We start from the raw sequence: 22,973 nt of genomic DNA on the forward strand, positions 1-22,973 counted from the left end.
TCTGTTTCAAATACTATGAAACAGATGATTAATTTAACCAGGCACTTACTCAAGATGGGCTGAAAGATTGGATCAAGTACCACAACTTACCATTTGCTGGATCAAAGAAATTGAAAGAAGGTATGTTTCCTCATTTTCTTTCAGCATAATTTTACTCACTTCACTTCTTGTCTTACAGATCTCATTGATCTCATTGCTACCTCAGAAGGAGACAGTACCCTCACAAGGAGAGCATCAATGAAATAATTAGCAAGGTATAAATGACCCCCCTCTTTTATTATGTAATATGATTCCTGATTGTTTTTACTGTATGTATTTACAGGATGTCTAATTTTTTCACCAGCATACTGCAAGTGTTACTCACTAAGTATACAGACATACCTGGTATTCTATCATTGATTTTTTGCTGGAGCCAAACCTTGGCACATAACCATATATGGAAATATCACCCAACCATAGCAATATGATTCCTAACAGTTTCTATGTGTTTGCAGGATGTCTATAGGTGTTGCTGTTATATTGCAAGTGTTACTCACTGAGTATACATACAATGCTTTTGTTGTGTTGTATATAAAAGCATTTGTTTAGTAGTTGATTGTTTGTCAGCATCAAATATTGGGACATGGCCATAAATGAGAATATCAGTCACACAAACAACAAGGTTAAGAGACAGTGTCCATGTGTTTATATGATGATCCTAATTATTGCCAGCATAAAGTCTTGCTACTGTATGCAAATACAAGTTGGTAGTTGTTCTCTCATTATTTGCCAGCACCAAATTGTTAGGAATCACAAAGCAGGCTTAACTGATAATTTTAACAAGAGGAGGACAATATAGCTTAGGATGGGAGGGACCTTTTATGCAGGAGTTCTCAAGTAATATTAAACCAAAGAGATAGCTACAGATGCGACGGGCTTTTATAGTGAATAGGAATTTGAACAATGAGTTCATCCGTGAAAGTGTTACTTCTGAATGCGAGAGTTCTGTGCAGTTCGTAGAAGTCAGTTGTTTATCACTCCTCGCCAAACATATTCATACACATGGTTGTAGGCTCCCATTTGGCCGATGACCAGCGACCCACAAAGCCCAGGTACAATACTGGTTCCAGCCACGCCCACGCCGGTGTGCACCACGCTCCCGAGGAACGATGTTAGTTACTCGCTGGAAGCACCCATGCAACTTCTTACACATGGTTGTAGGCTCCCATTTGGCCAATGACCAGCGACTCGCAAAGCCCAGGTACAATACTGGTTCCTGCCATGCCCAGGCACGAGCGCGCTACGCTCCCGAGGAATGACATCAGCCATCATTCTTCACCAAAGGTCAGTTACTCGCTGGTTTCACCAATGCAACTTCTTACACAAAGATTGTAGATTCCCAGTCACCCGACTACCCTAATTGCTGTCCTGACTACCCCTACTGCTGTCCCTACCACGTCAACGCCTGCCGCGCGCCTGCAGAACAATATTAGCCCCGTCTTCACCCCGTCCATTCACCCGCGGACGACCAATATTCATGAGTCTTCATCGAAGGTCAGTCCCTTGGGGGCACCCATCAAACCTTGCTTTCTCAATCATTGTAGGCTCCCATTAGGCCCCGTATACCGGGCAACCAATTAACTCCTCCCACGCTCACATCTCCTCCATGGACAATTGACACCTGGGTAACGCAACTGCGGCTACCTGAATGGCTGTTTTCACGACAACTCGAAATACCGCTGGTATGCACATCCTAGTTTTTGAATGCCTGGGTGATAATTGTCTTGTCAGCAGGCAGTTCCATGTGATTGTTGTAGGGAGAAACCTTTCCCCAGAGGATGTCGCAAAGAAGTTAAGTTTCGACGGAGAGGGTGATCACGGAAACCTCATCCTGCGTGGGCTGTTGTGAGAGGAAAAAGAGGTGTGTGTGGACTCACCCGGATGTGGCCGCAGACATCAGCTCTCTCAATGACGCTCCAGGTAACTTCCTGTTGGCTATAATATGTGCAGTGATTCAATGAGTTGATTATTTTGTGATCAGCCCTTCTCACCTGGCTACCTGGTGGCCACATTTCTGCAAACGACTCGACCGCAAAACAGTTTGATGAGGACGCGGATGTGTGTGGGGAGCTGCTGAATGAGCTGATAGAGGCTCAGTGTAGAATACAGTCAGCTATGGCTGCCAAGTCAGCTTAACGTGCACGCTGGCTACACATTATATGTACTTCTGGAGCATCATCGAAACACGAACAACGCCCTCTCCGATGACAGACGAATAAAAATATTGTATTTGTATTACTTGAAATCAATGACAAAATTACGTTGACGGATAGTGCCGTCTTGTCTTTAAAATTGAAGCCCACTGACTTGACGTCCCTAAACACTGTGATACAGCAGTGCCCGAGTGATTTCTTCTGCACCCACAGATTACTCCTACAGAAATGGTAAGTCTTCAACCAATCAACTACCCCCTCGTAATGGGTATGTACACAGGCAACGCGACCCGACGTTGACAAAGTTATGGAGGAGGCATACAAAAACATTATGTTAAGTCCAACCGGGTCCGCGGAGGACTTGACGATGCTCAACCAGGTAGGTTTCTTGTCAATACGAAGGAAAGCATATATTGATGTTATCAGAGTGCCGAGCAGTGGTCTCCCGAGGAGCAACAAAGTCATATATGAAAGCTTGCGCAGATCAAAGCGCAAAATTGGGAGAGACGTCTCTACATACCATTTGTGAGTGTATTTTGTAATGTACTATGAAATGATATATTGGAACGATCTGATCGCTGTGTGACATAGGTAGCAGAGTGCGTTGAGTGTTCCGCCAATCCAGTCATCGGAGGATGTTGAAAGGAAGTATCCACCGCAAACTTCTCATCAAAAGCGACTCGGTGCGTTGCATGTACAGGGAGGGACACCCCTTGCAGTTGGAACGACAACTGGTTAGAGCATGCATTAATCCGAGCACAAAAGAGGGACCAAGGTAAGATTAAGGTTGTTGATGCAACACTCCATAATAACTACCTCTCAGCTCCATGGTTACCTTGCGTCGGACAACCTTGTAGAACGACATCTGCCGACGATGACTGGGAGGCCATACAGATGTCGGAGGAGCTACTGGAAAAATTTCAGCGAAGCCTCGCGGCGGTGCAAGTAGCTCTAAGTAAGAAAAGGTTGGCCGCGGGGAGGAGGGGGGAGCGATGGCGAGAAAATATGTTAACCTTATGAATGAGATCAGTGTGTATCCTACAATGTGTATCCAATGAGCGCAGAAATTGTAGCCTCCTAGCGGGACGCAGAACACTCACGTCAACCATTTTATTAAAGACAATTCGTGCAACAATATGACCTGTGAATACACTGGATATTCGACAATGCATAACCGCGGAGCGAAGATACAAATACCAAGATGAGCTACACAACGCGTAACCCAGAGTAATGAAACACATGGTAGCTTTAACTATACAATAGGCCCGCAGGGAAATTGTCTGTACTATTTCTCAATCACACATGTTGTACAATGCGTACTCTAGCGTACCATATAAGTTATTAGCAATTGGTGGCTGAGAAGTCGATTCATTCTCCCCGCGCGAGGTATTTGTGTCCAACGGTAGCTGTACAACAAGCCTGCGGGGCAATTGTCTTCACTATTCTTTAATTACTCATTTTGTACAATGCGTGATATAGTGTGCTAGCTATAGTGTGCTAGCTACAGCGTATCATATAAAATTACTAGCAATATCCAGAGACGTTAGAAATTCCATGGGTACGTTCACGTAAGCATTGTACAGTTGGATGATCTTCTTAATACACTCATTTGCAGATGCTTCCTTGCGCAAATTGCAAGGCTAATGACGACGGCCGCACACCGTTGACTTGCGTGTACAACCCGAAGAGCAAGGGCTCTGTGTGCGGTCCCTGCAAGAGGAGATGCCAGTGATGCTACTGGCCGTCTGAGGATACAAAGAAGTCACTTCTCGCGTTGCCCCTCGACGATGGAATGTGTAAGTCCAGTCCTTTCTCACCTCCACATACATCTCCTGAAATGTCTTCTTTTTTTTTGCAAAAGCTCCTATCAGCCATCTCGAAGACATGGACATGTCGTCGCTGTCCGCGGAGGATCTGAGGGAAGTCCAGATGACTTGCGCGCAGCTTACTTGCCCGGTGGCTGAACATCAAATGCAGTTGATTGAGGTGCGGGATGTGATGGACGTCAAGCTGTCATGAACTATCTTTTTCTTTACTTGTAGAAACAATATATTGCTAAGTAAAATGTGTGAATGCTGTAATGAAATCTCTTGTGCTTTTCTTTTGACCTCCACCGAACAACATCTTTAGTTCTGCAACCCTAGCACTAATTCATTGTGTAAATGACCTCCCCTTCCTCAGTGATAGAGGTGGTGGATGTTGTGCAGACTCACCCATCCCAAGGGCAACAAATCATTCAGTTTAGTTTATAGATCACTTGTGTAGTGCACATGCTGTTACAGTGCGCCAAACAAAAATTTGTCCGCGCAATATTCATTAGCTTCGCAGACCGGAGAATTATAGAATGATATGCGATGCATTTGCCCGCGGACAGGGATAGCTACCCAAATGCCATCCGAAGGGCAACAAATCATTCGTGGCATTTCAGGGATAGCTACCCAAATGGTCTACTCGCCATACTCACCCATCCCAAGGGCAACAAATCATTCATGGTGTTTGGTATTCTAGGCCGTAAGTCTGCGAGGAGCAACTGTAATTGAGGTCTATTCACCGTGCGCCAAACAAAACTTTGTCCGCGCAATATTCATGTGCTTTGCACACCGGAGAATGTCTGCATGCTTACATTAACTGCCATTTGTATGAGTCATTAAAAGACTGCGGGCTCATCCGCGTGGGGAGATCACTACAACGATGTATTTCTTCATTACATAGCTTAAGAGGTCAGCGCTCACGGAACAATTTGTACATGAATTTTTGCAATACAGGAGGTGGTATTCTAGTCTACTATCATGTCCTCTTCATCTACCTCCTTGCTGAGGAAGTCTTTGAGCTCTTTGAGGGTAGCTTTGTCTACCATATTGTCCTCCATAGCTACGTTCCACAGGTTAGCTTCCAGCTCCTGCATGCTGTCCTGCCCAGTGATGTCAACCTCTGGCCCAAGGAAGGCTTCCAACTCCTCCTGGAGCTCGATGGGTACCTCGTCCACCTCTGGTCCCAGGAATGCCTCCAACTCTGCCACAACCTCTGGTGGCACCTCTTCCTGCTCCCCGCGCGAAACCTCGTCCACTTCCGAGCCTAGAAAGCTCTCCAGCTCCTTCACAATCCCCGGAAAAACCTCTTCTTTGTCCTCATCTACCTCTGGTCCGAGGAACGCCTCTAGCTCGTTGAGCACGTGCCTCGGGATTTCTTTCTCCACCTCTGCCTCTACTTCCGGTCCAAGCCACGCCTCCAACTCCTCCGCAAGCTCCCGAGGGACGATTTCCTCAGCCCCGTGGAATGCCTCAAGCTCTGCTTGTACCTCGGGCGGTGCGCCTTCTTCGTCCTCCTCAAGCTCCACTCCATCCCCGAGGAACGCCTGGAGCTCTGCTTGTAGCTCGGGCGATATGCCTTCGTCGTCCTCCGTACCCCCGACGACCATCACACTAGAGTCGTTGTCGGGACAGTCAAAGTGTGGGACGTTTCCGTCGCTGCTTGTGAGGTTCCATCCGGGGCGGAGGAACACCTCAAAATCGGAGAGGCCAAGGTCCTCAGTGGGGTATAGGTCCACGTCCTCTCCATCGAGGAAAGAGTTGAGATGGCTTCCAGGAAGCTTGCGGAGGAGGGTCATTTCGTCTTTCATGATCAAGTTGTCCGCAATGGTGCTGCGGATGGCCTCGACCGCCTGCTCCGCAATGGTGCGCAGATCTCGCCGGTTTTGCAGCTCCAGATCGAATCGGCTGAAAAACTGAAGTTCACACTATGAAAAGGTGTCAGCGATTAGACCCAAAGCGCGGACAATGCACAAAGTACTTACAAAGCACTCCCCCAAGATATTCATATCGACCTTGAGGTTTTCCCATTTGTTGTTGTTGTTGCCAGTGAATGGCTCGCAGCCCCCGGCGTGTCGGTGGGTCTTCTTGATGTCTTTGATCAGCCACCGCAGCTTTTGAGCGGAGTACTGTTCGTCAGTGAATATTGCCGCGCACATGTTGTGAAGTTGTGTAGATGAGAGGTGGGGGTCGGTGATGGGGGTTTGGATTGATTGACACACCAAAGGATCGGTTTATATGGCTGGTCAACGGAATGTGTGACTCCGCAGGAAAACAATGGTGGCCGAGAACGCTTGAAGCTTCGATTAACCAAAGCAGGTCATGCATCCACCGGGTAACGAGATGTGGCATTTCCTGAAAATACACCAAAACAATGGGTGGCCAAGTGGCGCGCTGACCATAAATACGCCATCGCGCCCTTCTCACCTATCTTTTCGTCGTTGTCATGGCCAGCTCCGTCGTTCTCCCCAACAGCATTGCTCAACTCATCAGAGACATACAAGCTCTGGACATCAAATCGACTGTCCACTGTCTCGAATTTCACCCTAGGGCTGACACTTTACTGCTGGAGTTCGAGACTAAAAAGGCAAGTGATCTTCATTGATCTCCTAGTTCACTTCTAAACTCCATGGCAGGAGAAGCTGGAAGTGATGTGGGGACTACTGGACCGCTGGGTCCCTGGTGCCAAACTCAGGGCACGCTATCTCGAGCACGCGGACATCATCAAAAGAGGAGCCCTGTTAGCCCTGTCCGCGCTCAAGGACGTTCAACCAGACTCGGACAGGAAAGGCAAACATAAAGAAACCAGTGCGGTCCACACGGAGAAGCACAAGGCTCTGGTGCCATATGTGAGTGATGTATGCAACATGATAACCCAATGACAAACAGGCTTTGTCTACAGGAGGTCCCAAACTCCCCGCGGGAGAGTTTTGATAGATTGGCTACAGGGTTGCTACCGCCAGGTAAGTGTTTTATACACGCCAATCCGTCCTTTAACCTCACCCTGTATAGCTATAGATCTCAACCATGAATTGACACAGCAAGAGGTTGAAGAAATGACGTCGGAGGAATTACAGGCCGCAGAGGCTCATTATAATAGCTATTGTGACCTTTTAGCCAATCATATACACCGACTACGTAGTTGTCAATCACAGCAATAGCAATGTAACTTAAAAATTCTGTAATACATAGCCATCCATCCATTTAATTCATAACTGGCATGTACTAATATCATTAGTGAATTGAACTCTCCGGGTGCATGCTCTGCGGGAGCACAAGAAGGTAGAGTTGTTCCAAGGTGGCATAGGACGGTTCAGCCCGCGCGCAATGAAATGCTTCGGCCGTGTGCGCGCGGTGGGGCTCAAAAGACGTTCCAATGCGTTGGGGGCGATTCAACCGCACGCGCGCAATGAAATGCTTCGGCCGTGTGCCCATGGGAGGCTCAAGTCAAAAGATTTGCTCCAACGTGTCACTTAACTGCATGCACTGTTGATGATGAGAACTGTAGTTAGAAAACCACACACAAAAACAAACTAACACACAATCCTCCCAGATTCCACGGAACTTGTTTATGGGCTTTGCCTCCTAGAACAGTGGGTGCTCTGGTTGTTCATGGGGTGGTATGTATGAGGATCCTTCAAAGTAAAACCCAGAGGTGTATGAGTGTGGGTTTTGAGGAGGAGGGATAGTTGAATTTATAGAAAGATAGGGGCTTTGTGGCGAGTATAGACGAGCACTACCTTGCTAATCATAGCCAAGGTAGGTTTGAGAACAACGAGGATGACGAGGTGATGAGGTTCCCAGTGATAGCAGGCTCCTGACGCACAAACTGTAGTGCTCAGAAGGACTCTAACTGAAAGGGATGACAATGACTTCAAAAGTGGGAAGTGATGATGACAGCAGTTGACAGTGGTAGCAGTGGGAAGTGTTGTGACCACACTGGATCACAAGCAGCAGAGTAGTGAACTTGAGAGTAGAGAAGAAGTCTGGATTGGAGTTCTTGTTTTTTTTACAAGGTAAAATACAGGGGTTTATATAGTAAAAGAAAAGTAGGCTATGCACAGTATAGCTGTGCAAAAAGAATGAGAAAGAACATGAAGGAAGGAATGTACGCTGACGAATCCTACGTAGGTAGTACAGGATAAGATTGTCAAAAAAGGAAAAGAAAGAGATAGAACAATGAATGCTGTGAGTAATGTTAGAGGTTTGTACAACCATAAAGTAAAGTCCAATAGCAAAAAGAGAGCAGGAAAATCATGATGTCATGGGAAGATGCAGTAAAAAAAAGGGCAAGGCAAAACACTATCAGTATCAACACAGTTCCTTTATTGTCAGTCAGGCATTCTAAAAAAATATGTGTCCATAAAAATGATTCAAAAATCAAAAATAATCGCACTGTAAATGAATGTTCTGCTGAAGAAAAAGAAACTGGAGCCACCGGTCCACCACCTAGTCCAAATCCGACAGTTCCATGGCCTTACCAATGGACTGGTTGTGTTGGACCACCTGATCAAACGAGGGAGGGAGAGGAGTAGTTCCAATTTGGAACAAGTGAGTCCCAGGGAGCGTGTGGTAGGTGTAGCTGTAGCGAAGACGATGGACAAAAGATAAGTGTACCCAAGTGAATGGGACAGCGATGAACATGGGCAACACAAGGGGATGAACCTTCTCCAGCTCAAAAATTACCCACCCACGCTCCAACCAGGCAAGACGAGCGACCGATGTTTTGATAGTATATGATGGTAGATCGACGTCATAAAGATGGACCTGTTGCCCTATTTGAACCGGCCGCCGGGGCTTTGCTGATATCAGCAGTGGCACGTGGTAGTCTATGGATCGGCGACGGAAGCGGATAGGAAGTGGTGACATCAGAAATGGTGGGGGTGCAAATAAGATGAGGAGGAGGAGGAGGGTGGAGGTGACGAAAAGGTGGATTAGAATGGGGATCCAGAAACGACCGTCAGGTGAGAATAAAAAGGAGAGGAAGGGGCCCATGGTGGGGCTAGGCAAAGGAAGGGGATTAAGGGAAACAACAAAAGCGAGGGCGCAATGCAATGTGTAGCCAGTGGCGACGCGAAAATTTGCCAAAATGCCGAAATGCGGAAAGTACCGGATGGAAAAGCAAAGGTGAATGTGACTGGATTGCCTAATAGAGGTGGTGCTGATCAGCCACAAGTTCAAAAAGGGCAATATTAATTACTATTCCATGTGGCACTGTGCCTGTGTGGCGCAAAGGCGAGTCTTTTTGAATATTCGCTTCGTTATTAACACCTGTCCATGCTACCAATCAACTTTGGTGCATGACAGCGCGCAATGAAATGCTTCAGCCGTGTGCCCATGGGAGGCTCAAGTCAAAAGATTAGCTCCAATGTGTCACTTAACCGCACGCGCGGGATGAAATGATTCGGCCCAGTCCTTGCGCAGACTTACATCAATAAATACACCAGGACATTTTACTGACGCCCATTGCAGTCTCTTCACAATATCAAAGCAAACTGCAGATTAACATGGATGAATGAGACTGTTTTAGTTCTGCCGTTGATTTTGTTACAGTCTGTGCACTGTAAGTTAGATTTCATGGCCCTCAGAGTGTATCGCGGAACAAGGGCTGTGCACCCAAAGTCTCCACAAATTATACTACCCAAGGTAGTTGACTTACAGACAAGTGCCGGGGCCGGCACAGTTGAACATAATTGATGAATAAGCAACCCAACTGAGCGACAACACGCTCAACTGGGTGACAACGCCCCATATTGGGCAACAACACTGAGTAATAGGCGACATTTCTCAAGAATAAACATCTCAATTCAGCGACAACACCCATAACGGGCAACAACACTGAGGAATAGGCGACGATCTGAGGAGTTGGCATCTTAATTGGGCGACAACAGCGACTCAATACTGAGAAATATATGGCATCATTTGGGGTATAAAGTAATTTGTCCGCGGGGGATAGACAAGCAACTTAGACAAAGGCGACACTTGCACAACAACATTGAACATTGAATGCATGTGTTGTGGCTGTGCATCATGTATTACAAGCTACAATATTGTGTAGTGTATTATGTGCCCGCGGGCGTGGGAATGGTATGATTGATTTTGAATGCGTCCGCGGGCGCATAAGTTTGACGCAGCAGCAAGACAGAAATAAGGAACCTAAATGAGCGACAACACCCCATATCGGGCGGCAACACTGTAAAATAGGCGATAATTCTCAAGAATAAATATCCCAATTGGGTGACAACAGCCTGTTTCTAATCCGAGTCAGATTCGAAGGATAAAAGAGCTAAGTAGTAGTACAATGTCTCGCCACTCACACCTCACCTTACCTTTCTCCAGTACGTTCTGTAGTTCATCACTCCACGTCGGTACATTACACTTCCAGCATATACCTTTCTGTTGGTGGTATTGCATTCCACCCTTCCATCGCTTGTACCCTCCAACAGACACTCCAACCTTAAACAGTGATTGGCAGCTGTACATCCAGTGTTGCACTGATATTTCACCTTCACTCATGATATAGCATACTGGGCATCCATCTTCCTTCACCTTGTTCAGCGCCCTTCGCATACTCTCCATTTGCTATATCGCTATATCGTCCTATACCTAGCATTGCCTCCACCCACAATTATTTTCCAAATTAGCCCATGTCTCCTTCAAGTATTTCTCTACACCTGCATTCAATTCTGACATTTCGTCAATCCTAACTCCTAGCGGTAGTGCTATGTCCACAACCATGTCCACATACTCGTACTTCACTTTGCCTTTCTCCACAACTTTTTATACTTCACCACCACATGTACCTACACAACACCCTAGTGTATATCTTTCTGTCAGTACTTTGTATTATACCATGTTAACAAATCTTCCTCTTACTGTAAAAGCAATACTTACACTCACAGAATTGTTCTAACTTTATACATACCACCTTCAAGTATAAGCCATTGACTTCTTTGATCTTATAGCATACATATTGCAACTTATAATATCACATCATATAGGGGCCAATATTTTTTTTTTTTTCTTACCCTTGTGCACTATGTAACTAGTATATATCATGTTGATAAGCCAGATTTTTGGATGTGGACATCAGTACTTTGTTATAACTTTTCAAGTTCATGACTCAGTAACACCTGTATAGTGTTTGTCACTACAATATCTTGCTACAACACAATATAGTATTCAAATGTAAACCTCCGTCAACTTTTTTTTTGGTGGCTGTGCACTTGCTTAGTCATCACATTCACTATCAGACCTTCTACACATTTGCAGTACTTTCAACTGCAAGTCTCAGTCAACATTAGAGTATGTTTATTGGCTTGATTAGTGATCAGGATCACTACCATCGTTTCAACAAGTTACAAAGTTACACATGAGCTACATATATATATCCAATGTCTTCAATGTCAAGTAATATACAAGCAATCAACTGTTATATGTCCATATTAATCAAAACTGTATAAGACTTTGTCTCATCAATCACTACCAGGATCAGGGCCATACTCTACTTCATATGAAACATTGTCTTCATCATTATCCTCACCACTAAAGTCCATATCTCCGTCTGCATTATCATCTTCTTCTTCCTCAATCTCATTATCACCATTATGGACATCATTAGCCTCTTCCATATCAATGTCCTTTGGTACTTGTGAAGGTTGCATAATGTTCATCACTATATCCTCTCTGGCTTTCCCTTTGCCTTTGTCACCAGATGGAACTGTTGTAGCAGCTTCAGTTGCAGATGATTGACCTAGCTGAGACACAGGGTTTGGTGCTGATGTTGTGGTGGTGGAATACAAGTGCAATGTCTCCCTTGCTATGTGACCTATGTTTGTATTGCTGGTGTAGGTACCAAGGAGGTCTACCATTGTAGCATCAGCTGGAGCATTTACCTGATGCTTGCAAAAGTTGGTTAGGTATGTATGGCATGATTTACTCGTGTTTGCCAAGGCCATCTTTATAACTTCTTGCCAAAGGATAGGGAACTTGTCAAGATTGGCAGGTCGCCTTTTCAAGCCAACATGATTCTTGACTGCAATCCATGATACTTTGAGTTTAGGCCCAGCTTGTTTTATGGTAGCTGAATGTAACAGGTTATAATCAGAATATTGTAGCTACATGTAATGAAGCACTCACAAAGGTTATTAAACCTTTTGGCTAGTTCCTCTGCCAGATTATGATCAACTCCTCCACGACTTCTCTTTGACACTCTCTCTTCCGAGTCAAAGTCATAAGGGGTGGATCTCTTAAATGAAGAGGCTCCTATGGTTGAGGGTCAATTAGTGTTCTTGATCACTATCAGGGTTAGCTTACCAGTATCAGATTGCAAAGTAGAGAGTGAGGGTTCTAGTGAAATATAGATCAGATTGAATGCGTGATCAGATAATTATTTCCTTATGTATAAATTTCTGGCCAAGATGTTTTTTCCTTGGCTTGCTTGGGCCTGCAACCATGTCATTGCTCTCGGGATACAAGTCATCAGCCATGGCAAAGAGTGTTTCATCATTTAGAATAACCGGAATTGTCAAGGTGGATTGAGAAGGTTCTGATTGATAGAATATCTCTGTTAGTATTATAGCATGTATGATGAGATAAATTGAACAAACCAGAAACATTGACTGCATTCTGTGTTATAGGAGCTACAAACAGAGGGAGAGGTGTTAGTGATCCTGAACACTAAATAGGTCTGGCAGTAAATACCTTGTGGTGCTACTGCTGTTGGTGCTACTACTGCAGCAGCATTAGCTAACAAAGGTGTCACCCGCAATGTACTTCTTTTCAGTTGTTTTTCTTCCCAAGTCTTCTTTTTTGCCTCTGCAAGATGTTTCTTCATCACCTCCTCATTAAGCGCAAGAGTACTGGTTGATTGCAAAGCCTTGGTATACTTGAGTTCATTATCCTTACGTCCTCTCCAATATAATTTGGCTTCTTCTGAAGAAGCGATCCTAAGATCATCTAGCTCACGTTGCAGACCATTAGACCTGATAGCCTTGACCTGTTGAGCCTTGGTATACGGTGCAGTAAGGTCCTCTGTAGGTTCCCTTACACGAATATGTTGTTTGTCAGATACACCACCAAGTACCTAGAAAAAGTGATAAGGGGTCATTTAGTGATCCTGAACACTAATCCAGTACTCACCTGTATAAACTCCGTCAAGGCATTTTTAACCTCTGGATCAAGCATGAGGTTGCCACCAAGCTTGAATCCTCCTAGTTCTGGTCGTGATGCAATTTGAATAATTTCAAGCATCGACTGTATATTTCTGTCTTCAAGTGTTGAACCTTTCAATGTTCTGGCAGACGTCATTGCAATACTTTCTACTCTGTTCATGCTGGGCAAGAGATCCTTCATGTGGTCATTCTCTTCAAATTCAGGTTGTTCAACGATACCATCCCACCAATAATATCCTTCATCTTCCAAACCCAAGTCTTTGTATATCTCAGACATACATTTGGTTAGGTCCCTTCGCAAGTCCCAGATTATGTTGAACTTCAAAGTGTCCTTGTTGTTTGCACAATGGATGTTCTGAGTTATGAGATGCTGGATGAGGCCACAACCAACGGGCAAGTTGGTTCGCCATGGGAAGCCAGATACACGTAAGAGTTGATGGACTGCGTAAAGGCCCTTTTCTTGATCTTTGGTTGGCAGCTCTGCCCTGCAGCTTTTGATAAGGGCTTTGCTGGCTTCTGGAAGAATGAGATACTCAGCAGTATTGCCCAGCAATGACAACTCTTTAGACCATCCGTGTAAGAATGTATTAATGGCTGTTACCATCGGTTTGTTGACAGCTGAACAAAGGTCGGATATTTTGTCCTGTGTGATGTTATCATTTGATGTTGCCCATGCTACTTCAAAGGCAGGGAATGTAACCCTTCAACTGCTGATGATGATTGACATGATCTTGACATTGCACAAGTTAGTATTTTGTAGATGATACTGATAAGATGTGACTCACCTTGTGATAAAATTGCTCCCTCAATACAGGATCTTAAACATTCAACCGGTTTTTAAGGTACTTTATGAGAGCACCAGTGACGCAGTCCCATGGGTGGCTCTTATGCATATTGCCACCTGTAACAGGGAACGTAGCAGTAGGTTCAAACCAGGATATCACCTGTAGTCAGTCAGTTAGTGATTGAGAACACTAAATGGGCTGCTATAATGGCTTACTTGGCCCATACATATAGCCAGTAATACTTCATCTTTTGGATCACGTGGTGGCAGGCCCTTTGTTTCCCAGACAGATGTTAGTGAAGGAAAGACGTGTGGTGTTAAGACTGGTGGTAGCGTTGTCAAGTCCAGATGTGGACCTTTGAATGGCATAAAGCCAGTTCTGAGCCATTGCATTTTTGTGACCATGTTATCCAGGATGATTGCTATCAAAGAGCTTGAATCACAAGGCCGCAATTCAGGTATAATCTTTTCCACTGCAGTGATTGCAGTAGCCCAATACTGTTTATATGCTGTTTCATATACTTCTGTTTCTCCAGGCTCTACACTGCCATAATAACACATACCAGCAGAGAGCTGGGTGCTGAAGGAGCTATCTATGACTGTTAGGATCCCAGAAGAGAGTAGACTGAGATAGGGCTCAACCTCTGGTGATATAATTTGAGAGACAAATTCTAGATGTGCTGCATCCAAAACCTGTTGCCGTTCGCCAGGGTATGCTTGTAGGTTGAAAGGTTTTCTCAACACATTGAATGTGTACTGATCAAGATTTAGCATCTTGACTGGAGACACCAAAAAGTGTAGCATCTTCAACATTGGTGTGAAGAGCGCAATGTTCATCTACAAGCACGTTTAGTGTTCAGGAACACTAATCAAAGGCTATCACAACTCACCTTGGTAAAGTGAGGATGTCAATTGCAATAGAATGTTGTGACAGATGTATGGCGAGATTCTTCAAATTCTTTGACAGCATAAAGGTCCACCATGAAATCAAATAACTTGTTGTAGTTGACTGCCCATGCAGGACGAGAGCCAGATGACATCCTTTCCTTTGCTTGGGCCCACATTGTTGAAACCTGAGTGCAGAGTTCTGCCTTTTCTTCGGGCTTGCAGTCGCGGTATAAGCGTAACAAGTTCTTATACTTTTCAGTATCCGTATTGTCCCTGCCTGGAGCTGAGTCGTTGGCAGTCAGCTCATGCAATAACAGTGTACGGTTGGCGCTGGCATTGATAACATCTATGACAGGTTGGTTAGTGATCGAGAACACTAAATCAGCACAACATTACCTATGTCATAGAATTTTACCAGCCATATGGAGTGGTCCCTAACATATGCAGTCAGAGTTGCTGCCTCTGCTTCAGCCACATCTCTAGTCAAGTCGTCCTGAGCTGCAATGACTTGCATTTTGGCCTGTTGTAAATCATAGAAGGCCTTTGCATGTTGTGTCTTCATATATTGGACCCGATGGTTTCCATTAAACAGGTGCATTTCAGCACCTGCTTGATAGACTCTCTGAGCCCACTAGACATAGTTCGAATGGGGCAAAGTACCACCATTGGAAGGCTCAATGCCACCAGCAATGTGTTGATGGTGTACTCCAATTGTAATTGCCTTGTCCTCGTAATGATTCAAGAGGGCCTTGGCCTTGGCATAAGTTGAAATACTCTTCAAGGTTACCTGGTTAATGGGCCTTGGGTTGTAAAACTGTTTAATGAGGTTGGGCCCAGTACCCAAGTCATTGTCAGTACCGCCAATGCAAAGCATGGCATAACCGATTTCTGCCTGCGACAACTCATGCAAGATATGCTCTGTTAAGAGCTGCCTATGAATGGGGTTGTTCTATAAACAATGAGCATCAGCAGGATTAGTGTTCAGGTACACTAATCAATGTACTTGAGCTACACCTGCAGTCTATTGATATTGTAAGTCATAGTCAGCATTAGCAAGTTTAGTGATCAGGATCACTGATTGACGTACTTGAACAGCAGTAGGGGCCTGTTCATAGTGAAGTAGATGTGAGTTGAATATTGACCATTGTAGCATGACCTTATGCTAGATTACTTACTTGAAAGATGTTTGAAGCCTATTCGTAATAAGATGGTTAGTTATTCCAGGTATAGCATATATTTGGGTACAAACTTGGGGGGCTGCAATCTGTGATTACATAATTAATTAGCTAATCAAATACAAATATAAATGTGTAAACTAACAGAAGACATTCTGAATATATTGAATATATTGAAAATTGGAAGGAGATCCAAATATGGGATGGAGCGTCAATGACATAGTGCGATGCTGCACCGCACAACATCATGAGTTCCGATTGTTACACCCAATTTGGCTTGTAATGAACCAAATCAGGCTCGTAACTAACCAAATTAGGCAGGAACTCTGCACCGCACACCGCAAAAAAGAAGCATGGACTTTGGGGGTGTAATAACGCTAAGTAATAAGCGAACTGGTCTTGTGATCGGTGACGCGTGTAAATTCCGGACTTGTCCACAATAGGACTCCGTCGGAGTATGCGATTTAAAGTGCCGCTACTCTGCCAGTTTGCATTCACTATATAAACCTCTGAAGATACCACTGATGAGGAATAAAATCCGAAACTGCTCGTCTACCTCCATTGAGGGCAGTCTGGTATCTCTTCATCACGCCTCCAGCCCACCGATCTCACTCAGCCGCTTTGCGGCTTCGTTCAATCGCCACCTTAACTAAACAGGCTGATCACTATCTTACACCGCACGGTATTCCTCACAAGGCCTCCTACCCTCACGCTGAGCCTTTTGTTCCTTATTGTTCCAGCATGTCTAACCTTCCGTCCTTCTCTCGTGCCATGTCCCCCTCGCTCTTAGCCAATGCCAGTACCTACCTTAGTATAGCTGACAATGATGCTGGAGGGCACGCCGGCCGTATTCTGACTATAGGTCTTTGTACGTCTGTGAGCGAGATAGTCAGTGCCCTCCCCGCTGATTACCAGCCGGCCTTACGCCCCCTACTACGTGACCTTGCCAACGCCAGTGCTAAGGAGTGCAGCGTAAAGGCTTCTTTGTCCTTATCGCGGTCAAGCGTGCTGAGCTACAATGGTTCAGGGAGCGCTTGTCCTTAGAGACCAACTATGTTGCTGTCTCAGAGGCTATTGAGTCAGTGGAGACGTCTCTTAAGGAGACGCATAAGATCCCCAGCAATGCTGCTGATCCGACTCAAGCCTGGGTTGTCAACCCCGCCGTCACTAGAACGGCAAAAAACCTCACTAAAGACCTCCCGTCTATCCTCTCCTGCGTCGTTCACATTGAGCGCGCTCGTGATATGGAGCAAAGGAACCGGGAGGAGGCAAAAAAGAATCTGAAAGATGCTACAGATGTTAAGATGGGAGACGCTCAACAAGACGACGAGGGTGCCCGCATCGCCGCGGAGGTTAATAAACAGGTGCAGAAAGCAGTCGCTGCACAGTCCCGCCCACGCACTAACATAAGTTCTTCTGATTACCAGGAGACAATCAGTGCGAATGTTCACACTGTTCTAGGCAAATGCAGCCGGACCATTGAACCCGCAAAATTGCGGACAAGGTCGCGGCTTGCGAAATTCAAACACATGTGGAACGAGGTCTCACATGCCCACCAACTCTGCAAGAGTGAATGGTGGCCAGGCGACGACAGCGCGTATCCAGCAGGCAAGATCCCAAGCCCGTGGCTCCCTGATACGTGGGTTTCTTGAGCTTATCTTACTCATGACTTTGACTTAGATGAATGTATGACGTCTAGGTGGCAACATGATGCGAGGTGGCTCGAACGCGCGCAGAGGAGGAGGGAGACCCTCCAGGAAATGAACATCCACCATACGCTGGACGCTATGGCCGGGAAAACATTTTTGTATGTCAATCCCCTGTCATACCCAGATGAAATACTTACATTGCCGTACCCACTTGCAGTTCGCGGACTTATACTTTCCGCCCCAGCCATGTTGCGTTCTGGGTCTCGGTTCAGAAGCAGGGTACATTTGGGCCCTAATGTAGTTATTTCGGACTTTTTGCAAACGGACCTTAGTGTAGGAATGCGGTACCTACTGGCCCGGCCCATTAAGGGCGAAAAAATAAAGCATGCTTATGTTGATTTCGTCCAAAGTCTAAGATGGCGAATCTTTTTTATGAAAAAATCAGCTTTAGCGGGTGATTTAGAGGTCGAAAACGACTATGACCCAGATTACGATCTCCACAAGCCACGGAAACATGAACTCCCCCGGCTTGAGGATGTGTACATAGAGAGCGGGATCACAAACGAATGGACATTTGTTAACAATTACATTGACAATGTCGTACCAACGATTGAGAGAGAAGCCAGTTATTCTACTCAACTGGTGGATCTAAACCAACTCAAAACATACCTACGGTCACAGAACTATGTGGTTCTTCCTACCGATAAGAACCTTGGAATATCAGTATGCGAGAGAGACTGGGTCGTCTCTAAAACCCAGGAGTTGTTAGACAATGCTCTGAACTACCGCCGGATATCGGTGGAAGAGAGAAAAGTCATTCTCCTCCAGACAGTGAAAGACATGAATCAAGCCGGCATATTTGCTGCTACCTTTGGTATCGGCGGTTCACAGTTACCCAATTTTCTGGTATCTAAATGTCCTATCATGAAAGAAGGCGGCGAGGATTTCGAAACAGAGCCAGCTGTGCCGGTGTTTTATGGTATTCCAAAAATCCATAAAACTCCCACTAAAATGCGGCCAATTGTTCCATGTCACTCTTGTCCTCAAGCGCCCCTTGGTAAATACCTTTCCAAATGTCTGAAGCCAATGTTAAATACGCATCCTTACATCCTTAAAGGGAGCAAGGAATTAGCATTGAGACTATCAAAAGTTACGTTATCTCGCTATAAAAAGTGCTGGATTGTGTCCGGTGACATAGTTGCCTACTACCTGTCTATACCACTACAGCCGTGCATGGATCTTATGATCCGTATGTGGAGAATGGCCAATCCCAATGCGACACCAGGCGAGCGCAATTTGTTCTTACGGGCTTTAAGACTTGCGAACGTACACCTTCTTTGTGACTTTAATGGACATACATACGAACAGCTTCAGGGACTTGCTATGGGAGTTGCATCTTCCCCAGATATAGCTAACCTGTATGGCGCTTACTATGAAGAACAATGCCTTCCAGATGACCGCATTGCCTTCTACTGTAGGTACATCAATGACGTCCTGGCCCTTGTTTACGCTGATTTTGCGGAAGAAGCTTTGATGATCGCGGGCCGTATTAAAATTAAAGATGTCACAATAGAGTGGGAAGCTTCGGAATACAATACGGCATTCCTTGATATGACGGTATATATCGACCTGATCGCTAGATCAGTCCAGCATATGCTATACCAGAAAAAGCTTAACCACCGAGAACGACTTCCATGGCTATCTCACCATCCGAAAGATATCAAAAAGGGTACCTTTATCGGAGAGATGTCATGCCTCGCGGTTCTATCTAGTCTTCCAGAGCACTACATAGACACCATTAGGGGCCTTAAAGGCCTCTATATGGGCTGCGGTTATCCAGAGCGCGTGTTGGATGCTTGGGTAAAAGATAACTTAAGAACACGATGGGAAAATAGACTAGTGACTAGAGAACTAACACGAGACATGTTTGTCTTGAAAACCGAGTTTAATCCTGCATGGAGTTGTTTTAACGTCACTGAACTTGGTAGAATTATCACAACCACCTGGCTGGAACACGTGAATTTAATTCACGCCCAGCACGCTACTGCAAAAGCTAGATCTGATGCACACCAGGCCTGGCTGAATGCCCGTGGTCTGGTCGAGGATCAGTTCATCGAAGCAGTAGATCGCGTAATTGCTGTACCCAGGCGTCGGCGGGCATCTGATGCCGCAGCGGTGGGAGCTATGGCCCCCGCGTTACGTGGAGCCAAATGCGTGATCGATGACGCTAACGGGAACCAAGATGCGCCTGATGAGCAATTATTGGTGGAAGATCCCTATATGGCGCCCCAACGCTATGTAAACTACCCCCGGCTTGGTCCTAGTACCAGGCCGGTTGATTGGACCTTCTTTGATCCAACCCAACGCCTACCCGGCAGCCGAGCTATCGGTGGAAGGGTCTTTGATGTCAAAGTAGCTGGTCTTTGTGATAGACGCTTTATGGTATCACGTAAACGTATGAAGAATGTCTTTGACGTCGTGTCCGTATGGCAAAAAGCGGTCCTGGCTACCTTATGCTGCTCAATGTTCTTTCAAGGGAGCAAACCCCTATCTCTAATGTTACCCTAACTCTACCCTAACCACTTAGCCCTAACCGGCCAACCCTAATCTTAACCTATGGTACCTGTCGGGCGGCTTCGGCTGTCCATAAACGGGTGGTGCTACAAGCTTTTGCTATGTCACCACGCCTAACAAATGTATGTTCACTCGCTATTGATAGCAGAGTTGCTTAAACACCTTGGTCACTACGGCGCCCCTCCGGGGTCGCCTTTTGCTCCCTATACTTTGAGGTCTTTCTGACTTCGTACTTTACTCTAATGTTAACCTTTCTTACTCTTCGGTATGGTCCGGGACCTTTCCTACCGGACCTTAATGATGAAATGACCCTAAAGGGGAGCCGCTGAGTCTAAACTCTATTATGGTCTGCTGACGTGATTGTCATGACACCTTTATCCGGAATTAACCGGTATCCGCCCCCCGGCATTCGTGTCGGACTGGGAGGGAGATAGAGCGGGTCTAGAAAGTGGTACAATTGTATTTGCGATTTGATGATTGGCTGATAAGCCCAGACGGCTTTAATGCGGCTTCAGAACACATGCCGGGCTATCTTTACCCGCGGGCCCCGAACCCTAAGCATGAATGAGTCATGTAATCACCGCTGACTCGGCAATTGGTAATCCCTTGTCTAAGTATAGCACCTAGGCGAAAGAATGATGTGATACGGTGGTCTAGATCTACCGGCCCAGTTACCCCTGTCTAAATTTCACCCTATCTCGGCTCCCATCTCAGCAGTTCTCGCCCAAGTAGTAAGCAAACTGGTCTTGTGATCGGTGACGCGTGTAAGTTCCGGACTTGTCCACAATAGGACTCCGTCGGAGTATGCGATTTAAAGTGCCGCTACTCTGCCAGTTTGCATTCACTATATAAACCTCTGAAGATACCACTGATGAGGAATAAAATCCGAAACTGCTCGTCTACCTCCATTGAGGGCAGTCTGGTATCTCTTCATCACGCCTCCAGCCCACCGATCTCACTCAGCCGCTTTGCGGCTTCGTTTGATCGCCACCTTGACCTAATTGGGCAACAACAGCCTGTTTTGAAACCGAGTCGGATTCGAAGGATAAAAGAGCTAGGACTTGATTGATTTTCCCCCGGCTTTTGTGGCAAAAGTCCTGTTTTTTTTTGTCTTATTTTTGCTTTTTTTGCCTTGATTTGTGTCCTATAAACCCAAGCCCCGTTGATACTAATCCTGGGCTTAGATGAGATTATTTTCTCAGATTTATTGACTGCTGTATTTGCTTGTGTTTCTTATTGCAAGTCTTGTATCTCAAGACTGAGAAATTTTGCATTTGTTGACTTGTTCTGTGTCTGTAAAGTTGTCTGACACTGGTAGGAATACTTGGCCTTGTCATTTTGCCAACTGAGAGTGATTTGTTCCTTTTGTTGTCTTCTCCCATGCTCACTTGATGGCTGGGTGGTTGTTTTTTTGCAAAATTTTTGTTTGTTTTGCCTTTGCTTTGCTTTGCCCTGATATGTGCAAATAGTCGTTGGGATGATTGCCATGCTCTGTTCATGTCTCATGTCTCTGTAGTGGTTGTGACTTGTCCCTTTGACTTGGTGGTTATTGCAAAAACCTCGTTTTTTTTGGTGTCTGTCTGGCCCTGTTTGGCTTCATTTTCTGCATAGACTCTGTCATATAATCCCGAAGTATTGCTTGGTAATCACAGACCTGTGGCGGGAAATCTTTCTCATTTTTGATTCTCTTATCAGGTTGTGCACAAGGGAATTAGTATACGTCTATACTAGATGTTTGCTGGTATGAACCATCACAAGTCCTTTCTCAGTCATGCATCAGTAGGATTGTATCTTATACTGAGAGGCATTTGGCAATCAAGAACACTAATCATTGATAGTGACAACTTGTTCTGCAAAAGTCCTGTTTTTCTTTTGACTCTGTTCAACTTCATTTGCTAGTACTGACCGTGATTTAGTATATGTGTACGCTAAATGATGTTGTGGCGTGGTGGTGGTGGGAACTACTCTGAACCTGCTAACTTGGCCCCCCCAACCCCCCAAGGGGGGCTTTGTCTCTATGTTCCCATCACTGATGCTAGCCAGGACTTGGTTAATTTCCCCCCGGCTTTTGTGTCAAAGTCCTGTTTTTTTTTGTTTTGTTTTTGCTTTTCTTTGCCTTGATCGGTGTACTATAAACCTGAGCTTTGTTGATACTAATACTGGGTTTTGACGGGATATACTTGCTATTTTTCCAGATTTATCGACCGCTGCCTTTGTTTGTTTTTCCTATCACAAGTCTTGTGTTTTGTGACTGAGAATTTTCGCATTTTTTGACTCATTACCTGCTTATTCCTTGTGTCAGAATAGCAAACATGTGGGGAAAGTCATCCATGGATAGCTGATTTGACGGTTGTGTCGGGTTCCCTATCTGGGACAGACTTTGGTTGCTTATATTGCAATTGATATACCTCGCTCTTTTTGCTCTTTTTGTCTCCTGTTTTTTGTCTGCAATGGGTGGGAATGTGAAAATAATGGAGCATGTGACCAGTTGCTACGTTTGCTTTGCGTGATTGATAGCAAAAACCTCGTATTTTTTGACTTGGTTCTGTCTTGTCTTTTGTCTGTGATTTGACTTTTGTGTGTGGACATCTTGTTTGTTTTGGCTTCTGTTGTTCCGGACTTGGTTGATAGTATACCCAGGGATAGTGCAACATGTATGGATAATTTGACATCTGCAGTTGGTCCCCTTTCTGGGCCAGACTTTGTCCTGTTCTTTCTTGAGTTATTTTT

At 45.3% G+C, this 22,973-nt stretch overlaps 5 protein-coding genes across 5 annotated transcripts; 3 read left to right on the top strand and 2 right to left on the bottom strand.

The window, feature by feature from the left end:
• Positions 1 to 622: 622 nt before the first annotated feature.
• SERLADRAFT_410083 (uncharacterized protein) lies at positions 623 to 4,211 on the top strand (the record flags this gene model as incomplete). The annotated part of the gene is made up of 18 exons (XM_007321129.1): positions 623 to 680; positions 925 to 1,001; positions 1,052 to 1,123; positions 1,201 to 1,323; positions 1,375 to 1,533; positions 1,584 to 1,721; positions 1,778 to 1,874; positions 2,021 to 2,097; positions 2,406 to 2,423; positions 2,473 to 2,571; positions 2,676 to 2,717; positions 2,788 to 2,875; positions 3,016 to 3,157; positions 3,672 to 3,684; positions 3,721 to 3,750; positions 3,808 to 3,891; positions 3,943 to 3,988; positions 4,054 to 4,211. 18 exons carry the CDS (start codon positions 623 to 625, stop codon positions 4,209 to 4,211), a joined length of 1,521 nt encoding a protein of 506 aa, XP_007321191.1.
• A 757-nt stretch (positions 4,212 to 4,968) lies between these two features.
• SERLADRAFT_440674 (uncharacterized protein) lies at positions 4,969 to 6,159 on the bottom strand (the record flags this gene model as incomplete). Its single annotated transcript, XM_007321130.1, has 2 exons — positions 4,969 to 5,928; positions 5,986 to 6,159. The coding sequence occupies 2 exons, from the start codon at positions 6,157 to 6,159 to the stop codon at positions 4,969 to 4,971; spliced, it is 1,134 nt and encodes a 377-aa protein (XP_007321192.1).
• Positions 6,160 to 6,446: 287 nt separating this feature from the next.
• SERLADRAFT_410085 (uncharacterized protein) lies at positions 6,447 to 7,161 on the top strand (the record flags this gene model as incomplete). The annotated part of the gene is made up of 4 exons (XM_007321131.1): positions 6,447 to 6,524; positions 6,637 to 6,849; positions 6,903 to 6,963; positions 7,013 to 7,161. 4 exons carry the CDS (start codon positions 6,447 to 6,449, stop codon positions 7,159 to 7,161), a joined length of 501 nt encoding a protein of 166 aa, XP_007321193.1.
• A 4,314-nt stretch (positions 7,162 to 11,475) lies between these two features.
• Positions 11,476 to 16,174, bottom strand: SERLADRAFT_440676 (uncharacterized protein; the record flags this gene model as incomplete). Its single annotated transcript, XM_007321132.1, has 15 exons — positions 11,476 to 12,083; positions 12,140 to 12,265; positions 12,317 to 12,349; positions 12,610 to 12,642; positions 12,704 to 13,085; positions 13,142 to 13,816; positions 14,174 to 14,794; positions 14,890 to 15,191; positions 15,242 to 15,451; positions 15,506 to 15,794; positions 15,849 to 15,866; positions 15,933 to 15,950; positions 16,021 to 16,038; positions 16,095 to 16,109; positions 16,166 to 16,174. The coding sequence occupies 15 exons, from the start codon at positions 16,172 to 16,174 to the stop codon at positions 11,476 to 11,478; spliced, it is 3,357 nt and encodes a 1,118-aa protein (XP_007321194.1).
• A 587-nt stretch (positions 16,175 to 16,761) lies between these two features.
• On the top strand, positions 16,762 to 17,965 carry SERLADRAFT_410087 (uncharacterized protein; the record flags this gene model as incomplete). The annotated part of the gene is made up of 4 exons (XM_007321133.1): positions 16,762 to 16,888; positions 16,999 to 17,659; positions 17,720 to 17,827; positions 17,887 to 17,965. 4 exons carry the CDS (start codon positions 16,762 to 16,764, stop codon positions 17,963 to 17,965), a joined length of 975 nt encoding a protein of 324 aa, XP_007321195.1.
• Positions 17,966 to 22,973: the final 5,008 nt, after the last annotated feature.

Source organism: Serpula lacrymans (genome assembly GCF_000218685.1).
Source record: "Serpula lacrymans var. lacrymans S7.9 unplaced genomic scaffold SERLAscaffold_10, whole genome shotgun sequence".
Classification (NCBI taxonomy): Eukaryota; Fungi; Basidiomycota; class Agaricomycetes; order Boletales; family Serpulaceae; genus Serpula; species Serpula lacrymans.